The sequence below is a fragment of the Haemorhous mexicanus genome, chromosome 3 (genome assembly GCF_027477595.1).
Source record: "Haemorhous mexicanus isolate bHaeMex1 chromosome 3, bHaeMex1.pri, whole genome shotgun sequence".
In the NCBI taxonomy this organism is placed as follows: domain Eukaryota; kingdom Metazoa; phylum Chordata; class Aves; order Passeriformes; family Fringillidae; genus Haemorhous; species Haemorhous mexicanus.
In genome coordinates this window covers 91,965,304-91,988,268 of record NC_082343.1, presented here as the reverse complement: position 1 = coordinate 91,988,268, position 22,965 = coordinate 91,965,304, and the positions used below count along the sequence as shown (strand labels likewise).

Below are 22,965 nucleotides of genomic sequence, written 5' to 3'. Positions count from 1 at the left end.
CCATAAAAGGCTCTGCTTAGAGAAACTGGAAGAGAAGAATCTGGGGACAGCTCAAATGCCAGGTGGGCTTCATGATCTGCCTTTTGGGAAGAGTTGCAGAAGCTCTGTTGCATTGGGCTGACCACTTTGGGGCTCAGAGCAGCTGAAGAAAATAGAATGAACCTCACAAAGATGTTCGCAAATGCTTAATGAAACATCTTGGGGTAGCTCCCATGCACTTTAGTTATCTTTAAGTCACCTCTAACTGACTTGACAGTGCTTTCATTGTTACAGGTTAAGTATGGTGATGTGGAAGCAAGTGTGTGTCACCTAGTTTTAGATGCTTATGGCCTTTGCTCCATAACATACACCCCCATCCTCATTTCCCTCTCCACCCCAAAATAGTTACTTGTTTCTGACAGGTGTGTGCTGAAGACATGCATTCAGAGAATTTCCATACAAGGACGTAATGGTCTGTTATGTGCTTTGAGCAATAGTAAAGTGAAAAAGGAAAATATACAAATCAATCACTATTTTTTTTATTTAATAATTTTACTAATTTGGTAAGCCAAATGTCAAATGAGAAATGTAGATGCCATTGTACATTATTGGTATAAGCATATTAAGATAGAATTTTAAGGTTTTTTTATTGCTCCCTAAAGCAGAATATAACACAACTTTATGAGAAGGAATTTAGGGGTTTTTTTTGTATTTATATATGAACAGCTCTATTTACTTTTGAGATTATCAATTAATGAAAAATATATTTGCAGAAATTTGGTTTACTATGACCAAAACCTCTTTACTCATAAATCTTTGAAATGTCATTTAGGGCCATATAAGCCAGAAAGGTATAGGTAAAGTACAACAGTTCTTGGATTTTTTAAGGTGTTAAGAATAAAAATTACTTGTAGGCAGACTGCCACATTCCAGTTATAAATCATTAAAGCCAAAAGTTTTCATGTAGTCAAATAGGGGAGACCTCTGCTGGAGAAATCCAGTCCTGTTTTCTCTCTCTAAAATTATATGTGGTTTTTGTTGTTCAAATCTTTCTTTAAGAGTAATATTTTGGCAGACTTAAGAGAGGCTTGAATTCTACCCTCTTACCTATAATACATACAGGTTGGATACAGATAAGGGAGGGAGAACAACTTCATTACCTAATTAGAGTCTTTGTGGGCTTAACAAGTAATTAAAGCTATTGCATTTTTTAAACTCTCATTACAATAAATGTGGGTTTTACCTCAAGCACACTGTTTCTTCCCCCACCAATTTCAGTTTTTAGACTGGACCTTAACATTATAAAATAAACATTTTAATAATATTCAAGAGTTGGAGAAACAGGTAACAGTTTTCTGTTCTCATAAAGCAACAAACAACACTTGAATGATGGTTGGCTTTATAAGCTAATCACTACCTCTTTGTTTACAAAACTATTTCCAGCACAATAAAGAATAAAAAAACCTTCAGACTTTCCCATTATTTTAAAGTAAATGCTAAAGAGTATATATAAATAATTCTATGAGGAAAACAATTGAACATATTTTATATGCATATGCTATTAATACTCCACATAAATTTGTCCCTTACTACTTTTTAAGTGCTTTACTATGTTGGTTGCCAAGTCATACACTGACAGCTAACACAATAAACAGGAGGAAAAGGAATTTTATATCCTTTTTAAAAGAGTCTTGGACAGCTTTTTCAATTAATTTCCAGAATTTCCATCATGAATGTTGTATCCTTCTGCTTTCATTAGCTGAATCTTTTTAGAATCTTGGAAGAGCACAACGTCTTTAATCTTACCAAAGAATTCCTTCTGAAAAAGCCCTGTAGTGACTATATTAACTTTCCTGCCAATTTCAAACCCACCAAAGTAACAAATACCACCATAGTTTAAAGCAGTATATTTCCTTTGTGGGTCAATATCTTCAAAAAGGATTAGTTCCTCATCAAGATAAACCTTAATACAAGTTTGGTTTTGAACTACAGTAGTGAAGTGCCATCTTCCATCAGAACAGGTGAAATATTTGCTTTGCATTAGAGGAACAGAGATTCTTTCTCCAAGATTAATCACAACTTTTAAAGTTCCATTGGCAAGACCAATGGCAAGGAAGTCATTATCTTCATCTTCACTTTTTCCCATCCATGCTATTAAGCCTTCAGTTTGATTGGTAGTAAAATTTAAAGAAAGGCGGCTGTACTGGAGGTCTCTTTTTCCATAAAAAGGATCTGTGTATTTGATGTAGGAGTTACCAACAAACTTTGCTATGTAAAATTTGATTTTGTTATTGCAGTACTTACCTGTCCAGCCTAGTGCACATGCACAGGTATATGAAAATGAAGAAGGCTGAGGAATACAAAGCGCATGAGATCCACACATGTTTTGTGAACAGTGAATGGATTGTTCACACTTGGTCCCTGTCCAGTCTCTTGGGCAAGAACAAGAAAAGCCTGAGTTTCCAACTTGACATGTTCCATTATTTTTGCACACAGTGTAACCACAATCTGTTCCATCACAGTCACCGATGTTGGCTCCACCCTTGGGGTCAGTCACGGTAAGATTCAGTTCCCTGTTGTTTATAACCATTTCTCGAATACAACCAGTGAAACCTGTGGGCTCATTTTCTATTGCCATTGGATTGACAAGGTTTAAGGAGGATACCCCTCCAACAAAAAAATCTGAGTGTGTGTCTAGTGCGTTCATTCCAGGACTAGCTTTTCGAGTAACGTTGATACCATCCAGGTCCAGGTAGCCTTCATTACCAACTCTTCCTGCATTGAGTAAGTGCCATGTTTTTCCATTTGTGTGGACCTTCTGAAGGGTCTGTAGGATGACTGTTCTGTCTCCAAGGTTGTAGCGTAACTGTGTAAATCCATTTACTAATGATATACATAGAAAGTCACCTGTAAAAAAACAGTATAAAGTATTTTTAATTTTTAGAGGGGTGCACTGAAGAACAACAAATTAATGACTGATGCTTTCATGTCTACATTTCCTTGTACCATCATTATATCTCAATCACACAAAGGGAAATGTTCCCTGATGAGCTGCTTTTAGCCTTTTTTTTCTTTCTCGTTATTAGACAATGAACTCATGTTGCCTCAAAGTAAAAAGCCCAGCCTTCTGAAGTGCTTTGCTTTTGTGCAAAGACTAGATAACTGAGGTAGGAGGAAACAGGATCACTTTGGCATCCAGGAAGTGTGAATCAGTGTTCCCATGCAAAATAAAAAAGTTTTGGCCGAGTTACAAAGGCAGAAATACTCTCAACTTCAGTATGTTGAATAAAGGCTTGATGGATTTGTCAGTTTAATGAACAGTTTTGTCTGCACCAGACATACTCTGCTTTCCCTGAAGACTCCTTTTCACAACAGGGATGTTTTGGGTTTAATAATCTGACAGCTGTAGGAACAGATATGCTTTTTATTGAATTGTTCTTCCAGAGGCCTTCGTGACAGGAGGTATTAGAAGGGAGTTCTCTCTTCTTGTACTATCAGTGTTTCTGGCCTTACGGGCAGGGTAAAAGGAGAGAGTGTACCACTGCAAACTGTACTTCCAAGCGTGAAGAAGGAAAACTAGGAAAGGTTAGGAAATGGGAGCTGGAGCAGTTTGTAAGGGCAGCAGTAGAGCCTAATAGGGGAAAGTGACAGGGAAGCAGAAGAGGACAGCAGAAAAGTCTGCAAATTAATGTTATGTTCTCAAATTTTTTGAGGTTTGCCTGTGCAATTTAACGTTTATATCTCACTTTTGGAAATTATTGGCCTCAGGTTGTTATCTGGTTGTTAACTGGTAAATATGTTTGTTAAATTTGAATGCAAGCTTTCCTAATAGTTACCAGTCCAGTTTCCTTAAAGATTCAACATTCCTAAGGGTGGACCTAATAGAAGAATGATGAAGTTTGCTTTCATGTGTGTTTAATTTTTGAGTATTTCTAATCCTTGGATTACATTGCCTGTAGTGAACTTGAATGGCTTAATTTACTAGAGGCTTGTGAAAGTTGCCAAAATTATACCTCCCTATTCAAGAGATGTTCAGGTTGCCATTTAGGCAGGCTAGAGATGTTTCAGTTGTATTAGTGGCTGTAGAGCACATCATGCCTCACCTTCCCTGCTCCAGATACCCATGGGAAGAAGAAAAAAGCTCTTCCTTCTTTCAACTCTGTTGATAGCAGAGCACTCCCTTTTAGCTTGCTAGTTGCAGTTGTGATGATCTGGTTTACTTCCCTGTTTTTACTGTTCTTTTCAAGGACCTTCCTTGCTCTTGCATCTGACCTGTAATCAAGACCCAGAGAATCTGGCAGTTCTCCAAGACTTCCTAGACCTCCTTACAGGGGAGGGTTTTGGTGGCTTTGCACTTTGACGATGATCTGTTTTGTAACCTTTTTTAGTTTTATTGCAAGAACAATCTATGTTACTGAATCTGCTGCCTACAGTGTAAAGAGATTACTGCTGAATACTCTGTTCTGGCACAAATTTGAAGCTTCACTTCAAACTGGAGTAACTTCTGCTACTTTTGAACAAAAAAATTACACTTCCAATTTCACCTCTCCCTGAGGCTTTTCTTATGCTTCTGGTTAGACCCTCACTTTTCACAAATGACTTGCCATTTTTGTTGTTGGCAAGAACAACAGAGTGTTGAGATAAATTTTAGAATCTGAAAGTTATCCCAGGGTGCTGTCAGTATTTCTCCATGAAGTTTATCATATCATAGGTACTACTAGGAACAACTGGTTGAAAACATCCTAGGACTGTCATGTAAACTGCTGTGTGTTCACTGTCCAAGAAACTTCCTCTTAAAGTGAAGGGAAATGATGGGCTCATCTTTGATGCTTTTCAATTTAGCAACCAGCAATATTTTTAACAAGGGATCTCCGTCTGCCCTGTCTCTGAGGGCCAGATTGCACAGCTGGAGCCTGCGCAGGCCAATGTCATCATAGGAGTTTTATCACCAGTTTGAACAAATGGCATTCTTGCCACTGATTTTCTCTTCTCAGTCTCTGTACAGGACACCACGAAGCACTAGAGTTTTTACTATTTCAGTTGGATCATTGCTATGACCTGCCTCATTTAACCTGTGAGAGACCTTTCTGAGGAAGTTTACTTTGGTTAAGCATGAGGGAGATGACATCCTTAGTTTTTCCAGCACTAGACTGTACAGCTGGTCCCTACTTTCTTGAAAATATGATACACACAGGACACACAACTTTGCTTCTGGCTTTTTAGATTAGCAGCTCATTTAATATGGGCTATTCATCACCATCAGTGGTGTCACAAAAAAACCAGAGAGATTCCTGAGACGGGCACTCACAGTTGTTCTTTTGTTCTGCATGAAAGTCTTTGCCTAACCTGTTAGATGCAAGGAACTGTAAGGCAACCTGTGTCAGTAAGGTTGAATCTTCTTTTTAAGTAGGCTGTTTTAGCTTAGCTGGGCCTTTAAACTGCAACATTCAGTTCTGATCTGATGCAACTTCTTGCCCATGTACTATTCCCTGTTTTCAGTAAAACAGTGATTTTTTTTTAATAGCCCAAATGCTAATTCCCTTCTTCTCAAGGGAAGGGAGCTTGTAGCAGGTATTGCTTTAAGGAAGAACCTGTTCTGGAGAGAAAATAGCACTTCTATGTGCAAGTCCTAGTTTGGGGTTTCCACCAAGTGACTGAAGGTCAGAGTTGCTCTGCCCCAGAGCAGATTGTCTCTATTTCATAGAAGCCAGAACTCCAAAGCAGGGGTAAATTTTTCTTTGTAACTTTATTTTTACGTTTTTCTTATGTGTACAAGTCTCACCTGCTCCCATACTGGATGTCAGAATTCCCAGAAGGCCAGTCAGCCCTGTGTCTTGAGTAGTCAGTTCCTCAAACTGCAAGATAATGAAAAGTCTCCTAAAAGTACATCCAAATGCCTACTGTGAGATCTGGATTATCTGTAGTGGTATCTTCTTATATGACTTCTTATGATGAATTCTGAGTGCATCACAAGATTTTTCAGCTTGCTACTACTATGAATATGTATGTAAGTCTCTTCAACAAATTGGTTACAGTCTCACAGTCAAATTTTAAATGCTTCCAAATGGTGACAATGCCCTTTCATGTTCAGTGTTTATCTGGACATGCAGATGTGTATACCCCCATTCTAAGATTATGCTCAAGCAGTATCAACTCTCCATGCTTCTATATTACCATAGGAAACTCATGTACATCATAATTTGTAAAAATTTGGTACAGTTGGAAATTCATTCTAGGAAAATTGCACTCTCTTTGGATATGTCCTATTGAGACCAGAAGCACTGGAATAAAAAATGTGGTAATATTCAATTGACACAGCTGTGTTGGGCAAAGATCTCTGCATTTTCTGCTTGCACTACCAAATATGCCTGATACAGATGTATTTCCTAGGAGGGCTGAACAAGGTGTCAGTGTCTCAGGCTGACACATCAGCTCATGCTGAGCTGGGACAGCATCCTGGATGGTATTTTTATCATTTCTGTTTCAAGGTCTCTTCCCCACAGTGACTTCAGTCTATCCTTATGCTCTGGTGTGTGTGTGTAAAGCAAGGCCTTTCTTAACCTGTTAAATGAGTACCTGAGGTTTTTCCTACACTCCACTGAAAATTAAGAAGTATTACCCACTAGTTTGCATGGCCAAAGGAACTTCCAGAACATACTTTTAAGTCACTTTTGTAGAAGTGGATGCAATCTTGTACTCAGTGGACGTTCCCTTTTTTGCTGCTGTTACCATAGTCTCAGTGATACACAGATGCAAGTGTCCCTGAAGGCTCCCTGTGTGCTCAAAAGTCACCGATTAGTCCTGGAACTACTGAAGATCTAGATTTCTTTAAGCATGTGTTGCTTGTCTTTTGTCTCATCTTGTGTTACTGAGCAGGAGCCTCTATGCTAAGCTGAAGAGATAAGCTTTGATGAGGTCAGTGTTTCAGCAGCTTCTTGCAGCTTAAGCGTCCCAGGAGCCCTACACTGTGGTTTCCTGGTTAATGAACATCTACAGTCTTGGTTCCTTTAGTTCTTTTGGAGCCCTGAGACAGCACCTCTGGGTGTATGCTTGCAGTCTGTGCCTTCTGTTGGTGTTACCTCACCCTGCTGTCCTCTAGCTCAAGCCCAGAGCGCCAGTTTCTATCACTGTGGTACTGAGTAGCACTTCCTCCACTCTCCTTCCACCATTTTTTTGAGAAGCTGTTATTGATCACTGGCACCGTCTTGGTGGCAGAGCAAACATTGAGCTTTTTGTCCTCATAAGCAGCAACATTCATGGGAATCACTCCCAGTTAATGAAACCTCTTACTCTAGGTTCTGCTATGTGCTCATCTTCATTCCAAACTGACCTTGTTAAGCTACCATAATGAACTGCCTGTGTCTCAAGCAGTATTACTGCCTTGTATTGCATGATGCATCCTGTAACCGTCACAGCTCCAAGAGCTGTCTGCTCACTGCTCCTTCCTGCCTTGCTGAGCTTTCACATTGCTTTCATTCTTTTTTTTTCATTATTCTGTTCTTCACAGTTTTCCTCTCATCCTGCTTTCCTGTATGATTTTCCATGGACCTGAACCACAATCTCTTACATATTTTTACATTGTCACCCCTTACATATTTTCCAGGAGCAGAACTTTTCTTGTCTAGAAGGGGTTGAAATAGCCCTGTCAGCCTACAGCTGAATGGCTACAGTCTGTGGCCAAGGAAGGTGATGCACTCTGGTGTCCACCTGAGAGGAAACCTAACTGACCAGCAGTTGTCCTTTACATGCCTCCTGAGCATATCCAGAGCCAGAATAAGGCCCAAGGCCAAGGAGAGAAAAAAGGGAAGAAAAGAAAGGGCTATAGTGGGGTAAAATGAGGAAACAAAGAACAGAGAAGAGATGAGCCTTTTTCCCACTCTCTGCAACTTCTGCTGTTAATTGCTAGCTGCTAATAAGTCAACATGGTTGAAACTGCCTTCCTTTAAGTTAACCTTGTCTTTACCTGAGTGTATGCATGCAGTTAGGTACCAGCTGGCTGACAAGGTAAAGGAGCTCATTGCAGCTGTTGTAACTTGATCTTTTACCTAAGAATGACCATAGCCAGTGCCCCTAACACACACTCAAAGGACTTACCCATGGATATGCTTTCATGGATTATTAGAATTTATTCTGCTCCATGTGTGCAGTTCTAGCTCATGCAAGACTGAAAACTGATGTCAAGTCAAGCCTGTGTATTTCTCAAACTGTGTAAAAAATCAGTGTGTCAATAGGTAGAATCCAGCTTCAGTTTGGAGCACCATCCCATAGCAGGAAGGGCATAGCTGGGATCCAGAGCAACCTTGCAGACAGTGATGCCCAAGCATCTACAAAGGGTGGGTACTTATCTATTTGTAGATTAGACTATTCAGCCTCACCTTTCCAAAATGCATTTCTTCTTTGTGAAGAAATGTACTGTGCTTCCTTTAGTTGTCACTGTCACCCTGGCACATTTTGGCAGCTGGAAGCAGCCACCTTCCTTGAGCAGCCTCAATTTGCCAAATGTTTTTGGTTTGCTTGCCAGTATCAAATGGATAACAATAACATTTCATGTGCAACAGGTTTTAAGACAGTGGGGATGTCTGTTCTGTCACAGAGCTGGCTGCCAGTTTTGCTTCCTGCGCTGCTGATTTAGTCCATACAAATGATTCCAAAATTAGTAACAAAGCAGAAATGATGTCCCTGTCAGCTAAGGAAATATGGCTGCAAAGAGAAAAAGACTTAATCACTCAAATTCTTGTTTTAGAAGTGAGCCAATGATCAGTTTCTTTCTGATTAGGAAAGTAATACTCCTGCCTTTTAGGTATTTAAAAGTTCTGAATATTTCCAAAAGATTTTAGTCCAGTTCCATGATTCAGTTTTCATCATAAACAATGTTTTAGAAAATCATGCAGATATCACATACTTGTACTAGCATTCTCTTATTTTCATGTTATAGACTTATAAACTGAAATGCCTTAAATACCAGGACTTAAAATGTTTAGGTTTTTCAGACCGGGTAGGTGATATAATCTGGCTAGAGACAGAGAACTGCTGTTGCAAGTGTCGAGTGTTAAATTTAGCATGAGTCACCCCATTCTGTTTATTGACCTGACTTCATTCTTAGTCACCTGGCATGACTGTTCGTTCTCATCTCTTTGGGGAGCAAACCTTTCCATCACCCTTGCCTGAACTCTGGAATAATGCAGGCAGTCTATGGCATATTCCACTTTTGCTAACTAAGGTAAAGCTTCAGTAATGCTGTGACTCAACAAAAAAGCAAAGCTCCTTTTAAACTGCCTTTTACCCAGAGTGCCAAGGCCTCCAAATATATACAGTGGCTGCTGTGTAAATGGACTGATTTATATACTTTGTTCAAGCACTTGGTGGGCATCCAGCAAGCCCTGTCTGAATTAAAGGCTGTTTAATCATTAGGAGTCTCATGCTTTCATTGGTAAAAATAGAATACCTTGCCCTTGAGAAAATGTGACGTGAGCTGGCCTTCTACAAACAGTGTGCTGGACTCCACATGAGTTGCACAGTGTTTGCAGAGACCTTGCCCAGATGCAGTGCACAGAGCAAGTAGTCAGAGAGGGGAAGAAAGTTCCTTTGTCTTCAAGTTTCCTGTCTTCAAGTTTCTGAAGTCAACTCACTTGTTGGGTTGAGTTTTATCCCTAACTTATTAATAATATTGCCAGCCACATAAATTTTGTCAGACTTCGGAAATTATTTTCTTAGGGCCTGCAGAAATCCATAGTACCATACTTAAAGTCAGGATGCACATTCAGAAATAGTTGACAAAGCAACAAAATGGATGACTGGCAATTATAGGAAATTAGGCTAACAGATTCACAGGATGTTTTCCATTTTGTGCCAGTTTGTGAGGTGTTTAAATGTGTGTACTGGAGAAGTGATATTTTTAGAGGAATAGAAGCTGGAACCAGCAGATCAACTTCAAAGTAAGGAGATTTGCCCTTTCTAGAAAGTTCTCTCATGTGCTTTGGAAAGAAGAAAGCTGGAAGAAAATCTTCCACAGAAGTCTTGTGTTTTTTACTTCACCTACTAAAGATGTGATTTCATTTTTAATGATGGGAGTATTATTTGGTGTTACATGTCCCTGAAGGAAAAGTCCCAGTATAGTGTTATGAGTGATAAACCACACTGATACATAACTGTGCTACTCAGTACCATTGCTAAATTAGCTGTATAGTTAGCTCATTTCTTTAAAAAATATCAGCATTGCCTAGTGAGGGAAAAAATTCAAATTATTTCCTATTAAAAAGGAATTTCAGAAATAAAATCCTGTGATTTCAGCAATTAATTTATTAACTCTTACATAACTGTCTAGAAGGAGAAACTTTATTTGAGTGCTTTCTGAACTAATATTCAACAGAAAACTATCTCATCTACTGGCAGCTAAGAATACTTCTAGGTCGTTCATCAATCTAATTCTGGCCTGGATTTGACAGGATTATATGAAGGCAAAGAAATAAAAAGCCAGGTGATTAGCTTTTCCTGAATCTTTCAAAACTAGAGGACAGTGGAAATAAGAAGTTTGTAAATAAATCCATCTGAATAAGAGGAATTTTAGGAATTTTATTTTGAAATTGAATTGCTATGATTCTAGAAAATGATTGAAAGAAAATATTATTTCCTGTTCAACATAAACACTCAAGAATGGCTAGGGAATGAGGGCATGCTCAGGCTACACCACTCCTGGCCCAAGTTAAACATTCTTAGCCCTCTCTTTGATGCTTCCAAAGAGTTGTTTAATTTCATTAGGTGCTAGCTGCTTCCATGACCTCTGACTATTCCTTCTGAAAGAGATCCTTTTCTTCTATTTTGCATGGCCCATGTAATGCTTTAGTTTATACAGGAGAGAACAATTCACCAAGAATCTCAGAATTTGGCCTGTAAGTGATAGAACTATAAAAGATTCATTGTAGAAGACAGAGCTCTTTGGTAATACATGTATTTTTATTACAGATGCTCCATGTATTTTTCTGTGAAGCTTCTTCTCTGTATGTGGTTGCAATTAGAATAAGGCAAACAGGAGGTGTCAGCAGTGTTTGATGAATTATCAACCTGTTGAAACATCTGTGTACACAGTAAAGTGCTGGTACATTGGGCATATGTGTGTTTATATGTATTTGTGGCTGTTTATTGAAGAATCTTGGAGCTTTAGACTTTGAACAAAGCAATGTAAAAACACATGATCAACAATTAACTTGTTTTGTCATATAAAGCATCATTTTTGCATAACCTACTGCTCAATACAAGTGAAAAATTTGCTCTAAGTTGATGTAATGGATGATACATAATGATTTTGTTTAAAAATCTGCAATCAAAATTTAAATGCAATTGAGTATGTTAATAAAGTAATTACAAAAAACGTACACTTTAAAGACTACATTTTAGAATGTACTTACACTATCAAAGTATGTTTTCTTGACATGAAGTTTTAGGAATATTAACTTAGTAAAATTTAAAATACTTCTATAAATATTTTATTTAGATTTATTTGTCACTCTGCATATTTGGGAAATGCAAAACTTTCATGTTTTACATACTGCACCAGCACCAGCACACTTTTCAACATTATATAATAAAAAGCTTTACTTCTGAGGAGCCTCATTCTCTCTGTTCACTTTCACTTAACTTGTTTGATGAGTTTTTATATTGCTTTAGTATAAGTCATTTAAAACACTGGGCCGGCTCACCAAAGTGAGAATCTTAGTGTAGCTTCTAAAAAGCTGGCTGAGGTCACTTTCAGGGGGAAGTGCTTTCCTGAACCATTAAATAAGTTCACTATGTAGTTTCTGGCTTTGGACTACGTTAAACTTTGGTTTTGCATAGTTTTTTCTTATGAGCTTGATTATTCACTGTTCAAATCAACTGTACAATACAGTTCTGCATACAGTTCTGTCTCCAGGGTAAGAAGGACATGGAATTATTTGAGCTAGTCCAGAGGAAGGCCATAATATTGATAAGAGGACTGTAGAAACTGCCCTACAAGGACAGGCTGAGAAAGTTGGGGCTGTTCAGCCTGGAGAAGAGACGGCTGCGTGGGGACCTCACAGCCATCTGCCAGTGTCTGGAGGGAATCAGGAAGCCACAGAGGGACTTTGTCAGGAACTACAGCACAATGAGTAATGAAAATTTGAAAGTGAGGAAATTTAGGTTAGGTATTAGAAAGACATATTTTACTGTGAGGGTGGTTAGACACTGGAACAGGTTGACCAGGGCCTTGCTAATGCCCCATGCCTGGCAGTGTTCAAGGCTGGGCTGGACAAAGCCTTGAGCAACCTGATCTAGTGGAAAGTGTCCTTGCCCATGGCAGGGTACTTGGGACTAGGTGATGTTTAGGGTCCCTTCCAATCCCCTAACATTCTATGCTTCTGTGATAAAACCCAGCCACCATGGGTAATGGGTTACAGAGGCTGAATGCCTGAATCACCCCCATGTACTCCCCTTGTTTTTCACAAAAGTACCTGGCTGTGTGATAGCAGCAAGCTGGGATCCCCTTACTGTTGTGGTGCGAAGTTAAATCCTGTCCCTTAGCTGTGACTACTTCCTCTTTGCCTTCCCCCTGCCCTCTTCCTAAGTGCTGTCTGTCAAGTTCCACATTCCAGCAAGGGCATCGTGTGATTGGCAGAAGTTCAAAAGATGCTTCTCAGGCCTGGGGTCATTGGCCTGTCCAGGTGTCATTGTCCCCTGAAACCCTCCCCCTCCCACCTGGTTGGTGGCTCACCTATCCTCTCCCTCCCACCTCCCTGTGAGTTTAAAAGGTGCTGGAAAATTGCAGTCGGGGTCTGTTGGAGTTGTTACCGAGGTTCAGAACTGTATCACCCTGAAATAAACTCTGGATTTTACCCTCCGGCAGAACCCGCTCTCTTTCTCTTCACCATCGCCTGAACTTTTTCCACTAGAGGTAAACTGAGTTTCTACTTTGCTTGGACTCATTCTGAGTGCCTGGCTGCAACTGCCTGCGAGCCAAAGGTGTCTCTGAGGAGAAATGTCCCCAGCAGTCACCTCTAGCTCAGTGCAATCATACCTTACCTGACTGAGTCCCCAGATGCTGTGCAGTGTAGAACAGGATGCCATCTGGAGAGAGAGGCTGGAACTGCACTTTAATATGGGTCTTACGCCGGATATAAAAGGGTGCAAATGACATCCATGATGATTCATTATTTCTGAAGGATGCATCACTAATGGAAATATCTGAAAAATGCAAGAGGAAATGTCTTCTGAAAGATATTTTGAGAGGACTGCATCATTATGGAACCAGTTATTTTGCATAGTACTTAAATGCTGTACATAATACTTTCAATTCTTTCCTTTTCACAGAATTAAAAATAACCTAGATGCAAAATAAAACTTAGATAATAGCAAATCAATGTCATTGTCTTCTGGATGCCTTATTTACCTCAACAATCAAGGCTGCAGTTCTAATGCAAAATAAATGTGATCTTGTTAGCATTCATTTTCAAATAAATATAAGTGTAAATTTCACATTGTTTAAAAATTGAAATGCAAAACACTGTGGCAGGAGTCAAAATAAACATTCATTTTCTCACCATAGAGATGAAAATCCTAGTGGAGGATTTGTAATAAGCTGCTTTGTGTGTCATAAGAATGTACCTTTTAAGTGGGAAATATTCATTAATTGTTGCTGAAATTTGTTTTTAGGATAATCATACTGAGATGTTTGATAATTCAAACCATTCTATCTTATAGTGAAAGAGAACACTCCCACAATTACAGTTAGGATATGATGTACACTTTTGACCTATAGGCAACTTAATCATTCTGTCTTACCTCTTCCCTCAGTGCTGATTGTTCATATACCACTACAAAACCAGGCTGTTTCAGCTGCCTTCAGCCAACTGATAGTTATTATATTTTTCTATAAGGTTTATGTGACTTCAAACAATTTCCAGTTTTTCCTGCTGTAAAAACATTGCATATTTGAGATGTAAATATCATAGAATCAAAGAATGACAGAATGGGTTGGCTTGGAAGGGACCTTAAAGATCAGCTAAGTCCAACTCTCCTGCTATGGCCAGGGACATCTTCCACTAGATCAGCTTGCTCAGGGCTCCATCCTACCCGGTCTTGGGCACTTGCAGAGTTCACATCCACAACTTCTCTGGGCAGCCTGTTCCAGTGCCTCACCCATCTCAAGGATTTTTTTCTTTATAATTTCAACCTACTCTCTTTCAGCTTGAAGCCATTCACCCATGTCCTGTAACTGCATGCTCTTGTAAAAAATCTCTCTAATAATGTTAGTTATTAGCTAATTCATGATCATGTTAATGGTAGTTTCATGTAGATAATGTAGTTTTTAGTTTACTGTATTTGTGGGTTCACTGGAACAAATCAAGCTACTTAGATGTCCAGGGCATATTTAGACCTGTGTGTGATAAACTGTTTTTACTATTTAGTTAAGCAGCAGTATTAAATGCCTGAGTTTTAAGTGTTCCCTTCTCACTTCTGCATTTCCCAGCTGAAGATGGGCGTTTCCCTTCTGAGAGACCAACATCTCTCTTCATTCTGGTGCTCCCAATTTCTTGTTTTATAGTAACTTGCTCTCAGTCACATATACCTTCAGGATGTCCTTGAAGGGCATTCTGAGATACCTTTTGCTATCTTTCCACACTCAAGTTTTCTGCCCAGCATCTGCTGGTGAGCCCACTCACCACCCAGCTGCACCTCGCACTGCCTGTCACAGATGGGCCTCAGTTATTAGGCTGGAATACAGCCAGCATGCTGCAAGCTGTTGAGATTTGTCTATTTGTCACACCAGCTCCCTCAGAATAGGGCTCAAGGTGTCCTTGGTGGACAGTGTCCAGCAGGCAGATGCATCACTGGAGAGGATCCAGATCTCTCACCTGTTATCAGCATAACCTGACCTGAGGATGCCTCTTGAATGGGCAGTAACTGCAAAGCTGACCTTTTTATTAATTTCCCCTGGTAGATTACAGATAATATTTGTGTATAGGTACGTGGATTTGATGGCACATCATCTCAGTAAGTCTAAAAGTAAGATTTAATCACTGGAATATCAATTATTATAGATTTATTAAATGCTTGAATGATCTGAATCAGGCTTTTGATGGGCTGTTGTTCAATCTATGTATATATTCTCAAATCACTCCCATCCTAAGTATCACAATAGCTGTTATGCATGCTATCAAGGCTAGGCAGTGTCTGTAGTAATATATTGCATAATGTCTAAAGTATGAAGTTCCTGGCATCTATATTTAAGAGTTCACAGAAAAAGAAGTATTTAGAATAGCAATTGCCCTGGATGATAAATAGTAATAAAGTTTGCTAAATAGATTTGGTGCTGTACTTTACATCACTAAAACTCATAAACACTATCAGGTACAAAAGACAGAGTAATACTTATTATTCCATATGGATTTTTTTTTTTTCAGTAGGTAAGACAAGGTTCTCCATTAGTAGCTAAAAACCCTATACTGATGTCTTCATATTTAAAAACCAATCAGTAATAATAATTCATTTTGTATATAGGCATTTTCCCTTCATGCATAATTTGTAAGTCAGTCTCCTTTCGGCAGATTTTTGCACAGTGAGACTTACATGTGGAGGAACTGTGCCACAGGGGTCAATCTTACATGAAAATGTGCTGCTGCTTAAAAGGTTGCCTTAGGCAAAGTGTGTAATGAGGTATCTGAAAGTCTCTATGGCAGATTCAGTTTCACTTTATCAATGTAGTTAATTCTTTGCTCCTTACAGAGGAAGCCTGGTCAATGACTAGTGTGAGAGCAAAATCAGCAGGATTGAAATGCTACATTGCTTGTCATTGGGAGGGATATGAAAGGAAGATTGCTATGGTAAAAACCCTTGAAGCAGAGAAAGAGAACAAGGATAAAAGATGATTTCATAGTATCACTCAGAGAAAGAATTAAGTCCATGGTTTCATATTTCAGATAGAGTATTAAAAAAATAAGACCCACAGTTTCAGCAACAGATGTCAGAATTCTTTCGTAAGGAGGCATTATCCTGATTTATAGCTATCAAATACAATACTCTATTTAATATACTTCATTCTGGAACTTCTAAGATGCAAATATTTTATTTTCATTATCCATAAAAAGTATGCTTACTCCCAATAAATGTCTCTTACAAGTGTCAGAAAGTAAGATATTTTGTCACAATGCAGCAGGAGTACCTATAGGAAGTACTAGAATGAGTTATAATTTTCTGGTAAATGGCCTGTAGATCCTGCAAGTCCTGATTATATGCATGGAAAAAATCTGGCTTGACAGATGCATGGAACACATACGTGCACACGTATCCCAAACCAGAATGCATTCACTCTACTGCAGTGTACAGAGGTGGGCAGTATGAAATTTCATTTTTGCAAAATTGCTTCTTTAGACAGACCAACTTTTAAGGTGAAGAATATGGCAATTTAAGCTTTTCAATTTTCTTTTATAGCAGGCATATACAAAACTAACACATCAGAGGCTGAGATACTCTAATGCTGTTTTCTTGGCAGCAAACTTTGTTTTTCACCTAAAATAAGAAAATGAGAAGTTCAGCTAAACTTGCACAAGACAACACCTGTGTTACATATGCTTACTCCTGAGAAACTCTTTGCTAAAACAAATGAGGTAAATGGATGCTTTGCTGATCCTATAAGCTAAATTGGTAGGAGCTTTGCTGTGTAACTACTGCATTACTCACTAGAACGCTTAGCACCATGGGATGCATTGTGACTACAACAGGCATTTACACAAATACTTCTGTATCTGATTAATGGCTCTGTTTTCTAAGCTGAACGCTAGTATCTGATGATGTTACACAGAATCACAGCATGGTTGGAAGGGACCACAGTGGATCACCTGGTCCAACCTCCCTGCTCAAGCAGGGTCATCCCAGAGCCCATGGCACAGAGTTTGTGTCCAGACAGTTCTTGAGTATCTCCAGTGGCAGAGACCCTGCAGCCTCTCTGGGCAACCTGTTCCAGCTTCCAACCAGAAGGGGAAAGGAAATGTGAGTCACTGCTCAAAGGAGCGAGGACCTAATAACAAAAGACATAGAAAAAGCCATGTCTGGCTCATTTTCTCACTTGGTAAAGCCTGATCAAGCCTCCCCATGCCTGATAGCTGAACTAGGGCAAGTGAATCATCAGTTCCACAGTCATGAGGCAGGTGTTAAGGTCCAGCCTGCAAATTAGTCCGTGAGTCAGGGTCCGCATGAAGTGGATCTTGATGCTGCTACAGTGTAATTCAGCACAGGATCATGGTGCTGCTCCTGCAGCAATGCAGGAGGGAACTCCTGCTGGGGCTCTTCAGCAAAGCTGTCTTTGAGACCTGACACCAGCCCCATCCCTATGGGCTGAGAAAAGCTCTCAAAGCTTTAAACTCATAACAGGAACTGATATATTGAACTCACATTTAGACACTTAAATCTAGGTGCTTTGCTTTAAAACCTGTTCCCACCATTAACTAACTACCTACCTAACTCTGAACACCTTCCCAAAGTAAGGTGGCAAACACATTTTCAGCATATTATTTGATATAAATAGGGCAGGAGATCTTTCTCCTTTATAATGCCAATATTAAAAGTGATCAGATCAGGTAGGGAGGTCTGACGAGTCATGTTCACGCCACCGGCGCTCCCAGGAGTGGCACAGAGGAGGAGAAAAAGTGCAGCTTTGTCCATTAGTCAGTTGGCTGAGCTGGAGGTTTCAACCTCATGAGAGCGCCATAGATTCCCAATTTCTCTGGTTTGACATTTGAGGTCCTCTGTCCAGCCGACATCTTAGGTTACAGTGAGGGGCAAAGAAGGGTCTCAGTGTCTCCGCAGGCTCTGGATTCTGTTCTTCACATCCAGACATCACTTTGATCCCTTAATTTTGTGTTGGCTCGTTGTTTTTAGGGGTTTATTTGCTAAGTTTGGTGGGGTGGCTTTCCCGTGGCATGCTGGCTCCGAGGTCATTTGCATGCCCTCTGATGTCCCCTCCTTTCACCTTCCGAGGGAGATGCCATCCCCCTGGCAGCAGGCATGGTGGTACTGACAAAAAGGGGAATTCTCAACAATAGGGAGTTAACGACCGACTCTTAACAGATGATTACAACATGAAGCTAACAAAGAACTCTCCTCTGCCAGAACTGGCTCAACTTGTAGTTCCACAACCTTTAAAAAAAAATGGGCAACCCTTTTTTTACTCATAACATTATTCATGCTCACAGAGGAAGTTGTAATTTCAGAGTCATCCTGCTAAGTGCTAGTTAGCTGGCTGGATCTTGTTCTTGCTCAGTTGGGTGAGTGGAGGGAATGGTCAGTAGATGACTGAATTTTTATTGGGACATCACATCCCATGATGACATGTCTGACTTGGCGTGGAGGATATTATCACCTCCTTCATTTTATCATACATGGTTTCCACTTGGGTTTATACATAATGTAGTTGAGTAGGTAACTCATTTTATTCTACTTGACATTTTAAATTATTCAGATAAATATTACAAATGCACATTCCCTTGTGTCTGCCATGAATATTAAGTTTACTGGACTGTTAATGATAAACCTGAAAGCTTAGATGGATTTTGAGGTAAAATTTAGACAATTTATACTAATGTGACATGAATGCCGAGGCTACTACTTAAAGATTTTCTCATGTTGCCACAAATTTTCAAAAAACGTCACTGGAAACAAAGTTTGATGGGATTGGCATTGCTTAAATGACTAAAAGACAATAGTGACAATAGTCACTGTGACTCAATAACAAATTGCCCTTGTGGTTAAATGTAGAAACAAGTGTCCAAATGGTAACTGTGAAACAGACTGTGCAAGTCCAACTGCATTGTCAGGTAAACCCAACAGCAGTGTACATGACTATGTTTATAAGGTGTCTTGTCATGTACAAGTTGAGCCAAATCTTGCTGTGAATTAATTTATTTTACAATAGTAGTCAAAATATGTCAAGTAACATTCTATACTGTGTAGAAAGTAAAAAATACTTATAGTAAAAATTATTTCAAAAGTAAAGGGGTTTTTTTTCTGTCAGTTTATCAGGTATTTTAAAAATTTTGCTGTGCTTTTATATCAGAATAATGGAATTTGACATCAAAATTATATGTAGGAAATTGACTTGAGCTGAATAAAAACGGCCCAAAGGAGTTGCTTGCTTTTTGTTCATCAAGGAAATGGCTTTATTGCTTGACAAGTATCTCAAGAAACCAAGGATGAACAATGAAAAATCTTTACATTTTCTTTCAGTTCTTCAAGAGTTGTACATTGACAAGCAATATTAGTAGCTGTGGAATTCAGAGACTAATATACAGTTGAAGAAGTCTATTTATTAACTTATTTCTTTGTGAAAAAGGCAGTAGCATTCTGTTATCATGCCTTAAAGTCAAGAAAAAGTATCATAATAGATTTTCTGAATGCATGTGGCACAAACTATTCCTGTAAAGAAAACTGCTGAATAATTTAAAATTCATAGAAATACTGTGATGAAAACCCTGCTTATTTTCACCACTGGCAAGTGTTCTACAATAGTGCCATCTATAGAATCTTTCAAATATTACATTGCTGTGCCCTTAAATAAGAACATTAGCAGTCCCTGTTATCTCACAATTAACTAATCTGAAATAGTTTTTTTTCTTCATTCCTCTACAAAATTATCTGGGAAAAAAATAAACTCAGTACCTAGAGAAACTCTATCTTATGTGTAAATATCTCTCAATGTGTAATGGAATGTCAGAGGAATTTTATTGACTTAAAATTTATTTTTGTTCAAGTTTTTCATAGCCTTTGGTGATGCTACTTATGACAAGATTAAAGACTTGATTTAATAAACCATAAAGATAAATGGCAAGGCAAAAAAAATGGTAAGCAATAAATGTTTAGATGCTAAAAGAGTGCTTCAGGGAGTTATTGTATATAGTTGCTGTTATAATATATTATAGTATAGTTATTGTATATAGTGTCAATTTTTTCTCTAAACTTCCATGGGTGGCCACTGCTGGAGACAGGATTACTGGCCTCACGCAGGCACACAGCTCTTATGAGAGGAATAAACTGCTAAAATAGAGTTTAGTAGAGATTAGAATATAAATACAGATTGCAATTATGGATAATGTATGTAATTTTAATGTTCACATATCTTAATAATTACTATTTGTGAAAATAGATACTGTGTTCACATATGTAACAATGTGCTGTATGATTAAATTACCTGCTGTAAAAGGGTTTTACACTGTTTCTTCTTCCTCAGGAAGAATCATCCTTGACATTTGATCTTGGCCACTGTTTCTCACAGTAATAATCACAGTGAAACCAACAGGTCTATTATACACTTGCAGGGGAACTGAAAAACCAGGGCCTTAGACACTTCTCCCTCTTCAAAAGCCCTTTGAGAGATCTAATTACAAAGGTATTCATTGGCACAAATGGAATAAGCGGAAATTTGGCATCCAAAGCCATGCAGGAGACTCCACAGACAAATTATTGGAAACTCTTGTTAGTTTTGAATATTGTGTGTTCTTGAAATAACTAAATTATTATGCTGCTGCGGGCTGAATCTTCCCTTCTTTATCAGAAGAAAAGTTATAATTATCTGGTGCTTCAGTAGCGAACTTTAAGTCAAATGACCCAAAGATTTTATTAACATCATGTTTTGGTGTCATGGAAAACATAACTTTAAAAAAAACCCCTAGATAAACTATTTCCCCATATTCCCAATCCTTGTGGTTATGGGAGTGCTAACTAAGAATTAATGCTGGGCCAGACCCTGACAATGTTTGGTTGCCCTTTATGCACCTCAGGAGCTGGGCTGGCTTTGCTGTATTGCTTTCACAGCTGTGACCTTTTCAAACCAGTGGAACACTATTTGCTGTTTCATGTGTCACAGAATCTTGGAAGTGGTTTGAGTCCAAATGGCAATGTTAACACCAAGTAAAATAGACTCCTCCATAAATCTTCCACTTCCTCCCCATTTCATTACAATCAATTTTGTTTCTGGAGGTATAAATGAATAACATTTTTTTTGTTTACATCAGTGTTACCTTTCTAAACCTAACACTCTTGTTTTATGAGTGTTAACGGGTTTGGACAACACAGTGCACCCAAGAAGTGGAGTTTTAAGTTGCTGAACAAATGAAGTACTCTGCCTTGAATGACAAGGCTTTATTTCTTGGGCCCATTCTGATCTAATTTACAACCCTGTCTGTCTTTCCTAGTGCTCATTATGGATGCTTGCCTTCCCAAAACTTGTCTTAAATTTCACAGGCATCTTCCTACTTGTCAGTCACCAGGGTGCTATCTGCCTGCTGAACCTCTCCATCTTTCTCTGAGAAAAGCAAATCCTAGTACTTGCTTTGTCAGATTGAAATATACAATGAAATATTTGCTTTCAGCATCTTGGACTACAAAATATCACTGCACCACTTCCTGAATATGAATTTGTTGTGCACAGCAAACAGGAAATGAAGAGTAATTGAAACTGCTACCCTCTCTTTGTCAAGTGGGTTTATTTCTTTTATTTCCTCTAAAACACATGAAATAATACACACCTTTCTGCAACCTCCTGAGAGTATTGCTCAATTTACATATTGGCAATGGTCACTGTGAGATATTCAAATAAGTCCTGTGAATCTCAGGCCATAAGTGCTATGAAAACTGTGTTCTTTAACTGAACTTTCTCTCCCTGTGCTTAGTCTTTTTCTAACTTAGTTTTCCAACCACTGAACACTTGTTAGTGGAGCTCTGACATCTAAAGCTTAACCCTAATGTACCCTATCTCTTTGCTGACAGCCATTGCATCCGTGGTGGCTTGGGTTGATGCTCTCAGCAGGACCATCACAGCAAAGAACAGCATCATCCTCATCTGCTCATATGCTTTCACCTCCCCTCTCTCATGTACATAGTTAATAAAGAGCCTCAAACATTTTTAGTGTTTGCCAGAAAAGTTAATGCTTGTTTATTGATGATTTATGCCTGACTACCCTTGATAGTTGTGTTCAGAGTGCTCTTGTTTATTATTGTGGTTCTACCCCTATTGCCCCATTTTCTTGCTTCACCTGACCTGTTCCTGTGCAATCCATACTGTTGTACTGTCTTTACCAGTTGCTATTATCTGGTAAACCCCTGTTCTTACCCTTTGTTAGCCTACTCTATGCTTTTTTTTTTTTTGCCTCATAAATCTCTTTTGTCTCCTTCTCACACTTTTTTCCTTCCTTCTGGTACATTCATTAGTCTTCATCCTTTAATTACCCTTTGTTTCTCCCAGTCCCTTGGACTGTTCATTGCTCTCTGTCTCTTTTTCTTTTGGCTCCAATAACCACCATTAATCCAGAGATGAGATATTCAATCTTGATAAGCAGCTGTTTTTTAGCAATTTGCCATCCACTAAAAGTGCAAACTGCTCTTTGAAAAATCTCATGATAATTCATTATTCTGCCACAGAGTAAGGTGAACTACAGGGCACAGAGTTTGGTCAGGATCCACAGTACCTATTCATAAAAGGAAAGCTTTTAAATAAAACAGAGAAGAACCCTCTAATGTGTTTATCAGGTGAATAACTACTACAAGAAAGACAATATGTAAGAAATACAATTTTCTCTTGCTCCAATATAAGTTTTGTACTGATAATGTGGCCATCATAAGAAGACCCAAATGTATTCTGGAACCAGAACACAGGAGTGTTTACCTGATTAATTACCTGCTCTGTGTATAGCACATATCCTGATGATCATTGTCCTGAATCCAGATGGCATTACTTTTGAAAAACTCACTTGAAATGAGAATTCAAAATTGAAAAGTTCATATAAAGAGCCTTGAACAGCTGTTGCAGCAGAGGCAATAAAGCAAGCACATTCTTACATGGAATAAGGAATTCAACAGTAACTTTCCAGAAGCTATATTCTTTTTCATTTGAGCCTTCCAATTCCACGTGTAATGGGATTTAAGAACTATCCATCTATAGGGTGAGGAGGACTGCAAACCAGGTCAAATGCAGTTCAGCTTGTC

General features: G+C 38.8%; 1 protein-coding gene across 1 annotated transcript in view; it reads right to left on the bottom strand.

Annotated features, from left to right (window-relative positions):
- Window positions 1-504: 504 nt before the first annotated feature.
- Window positions 505-22,965, bottom strand: part of EYS (eyes shut homolog) — a 702,981-nt gene continuing 680,520 nt past the window's right edge. Inside the window, exons 47-48 of the mRNA XM_059842660.1 lie at window positions 13,015-13,176; window positions 505-2,886 (exon numbers count right to left, since the gene is read on the bottom strand). Coding sequence (XP_059698643.1) covers window positions 1,688-2,886; window positions 13,015-13,176 — 1,361 coding nt within the window. The 3' untranslated portion in view covers window positions 505-1,687. The remainder of the gene's footprint in view (window positions 2,887-13,014; window positions 13,177-22,965) is intronic.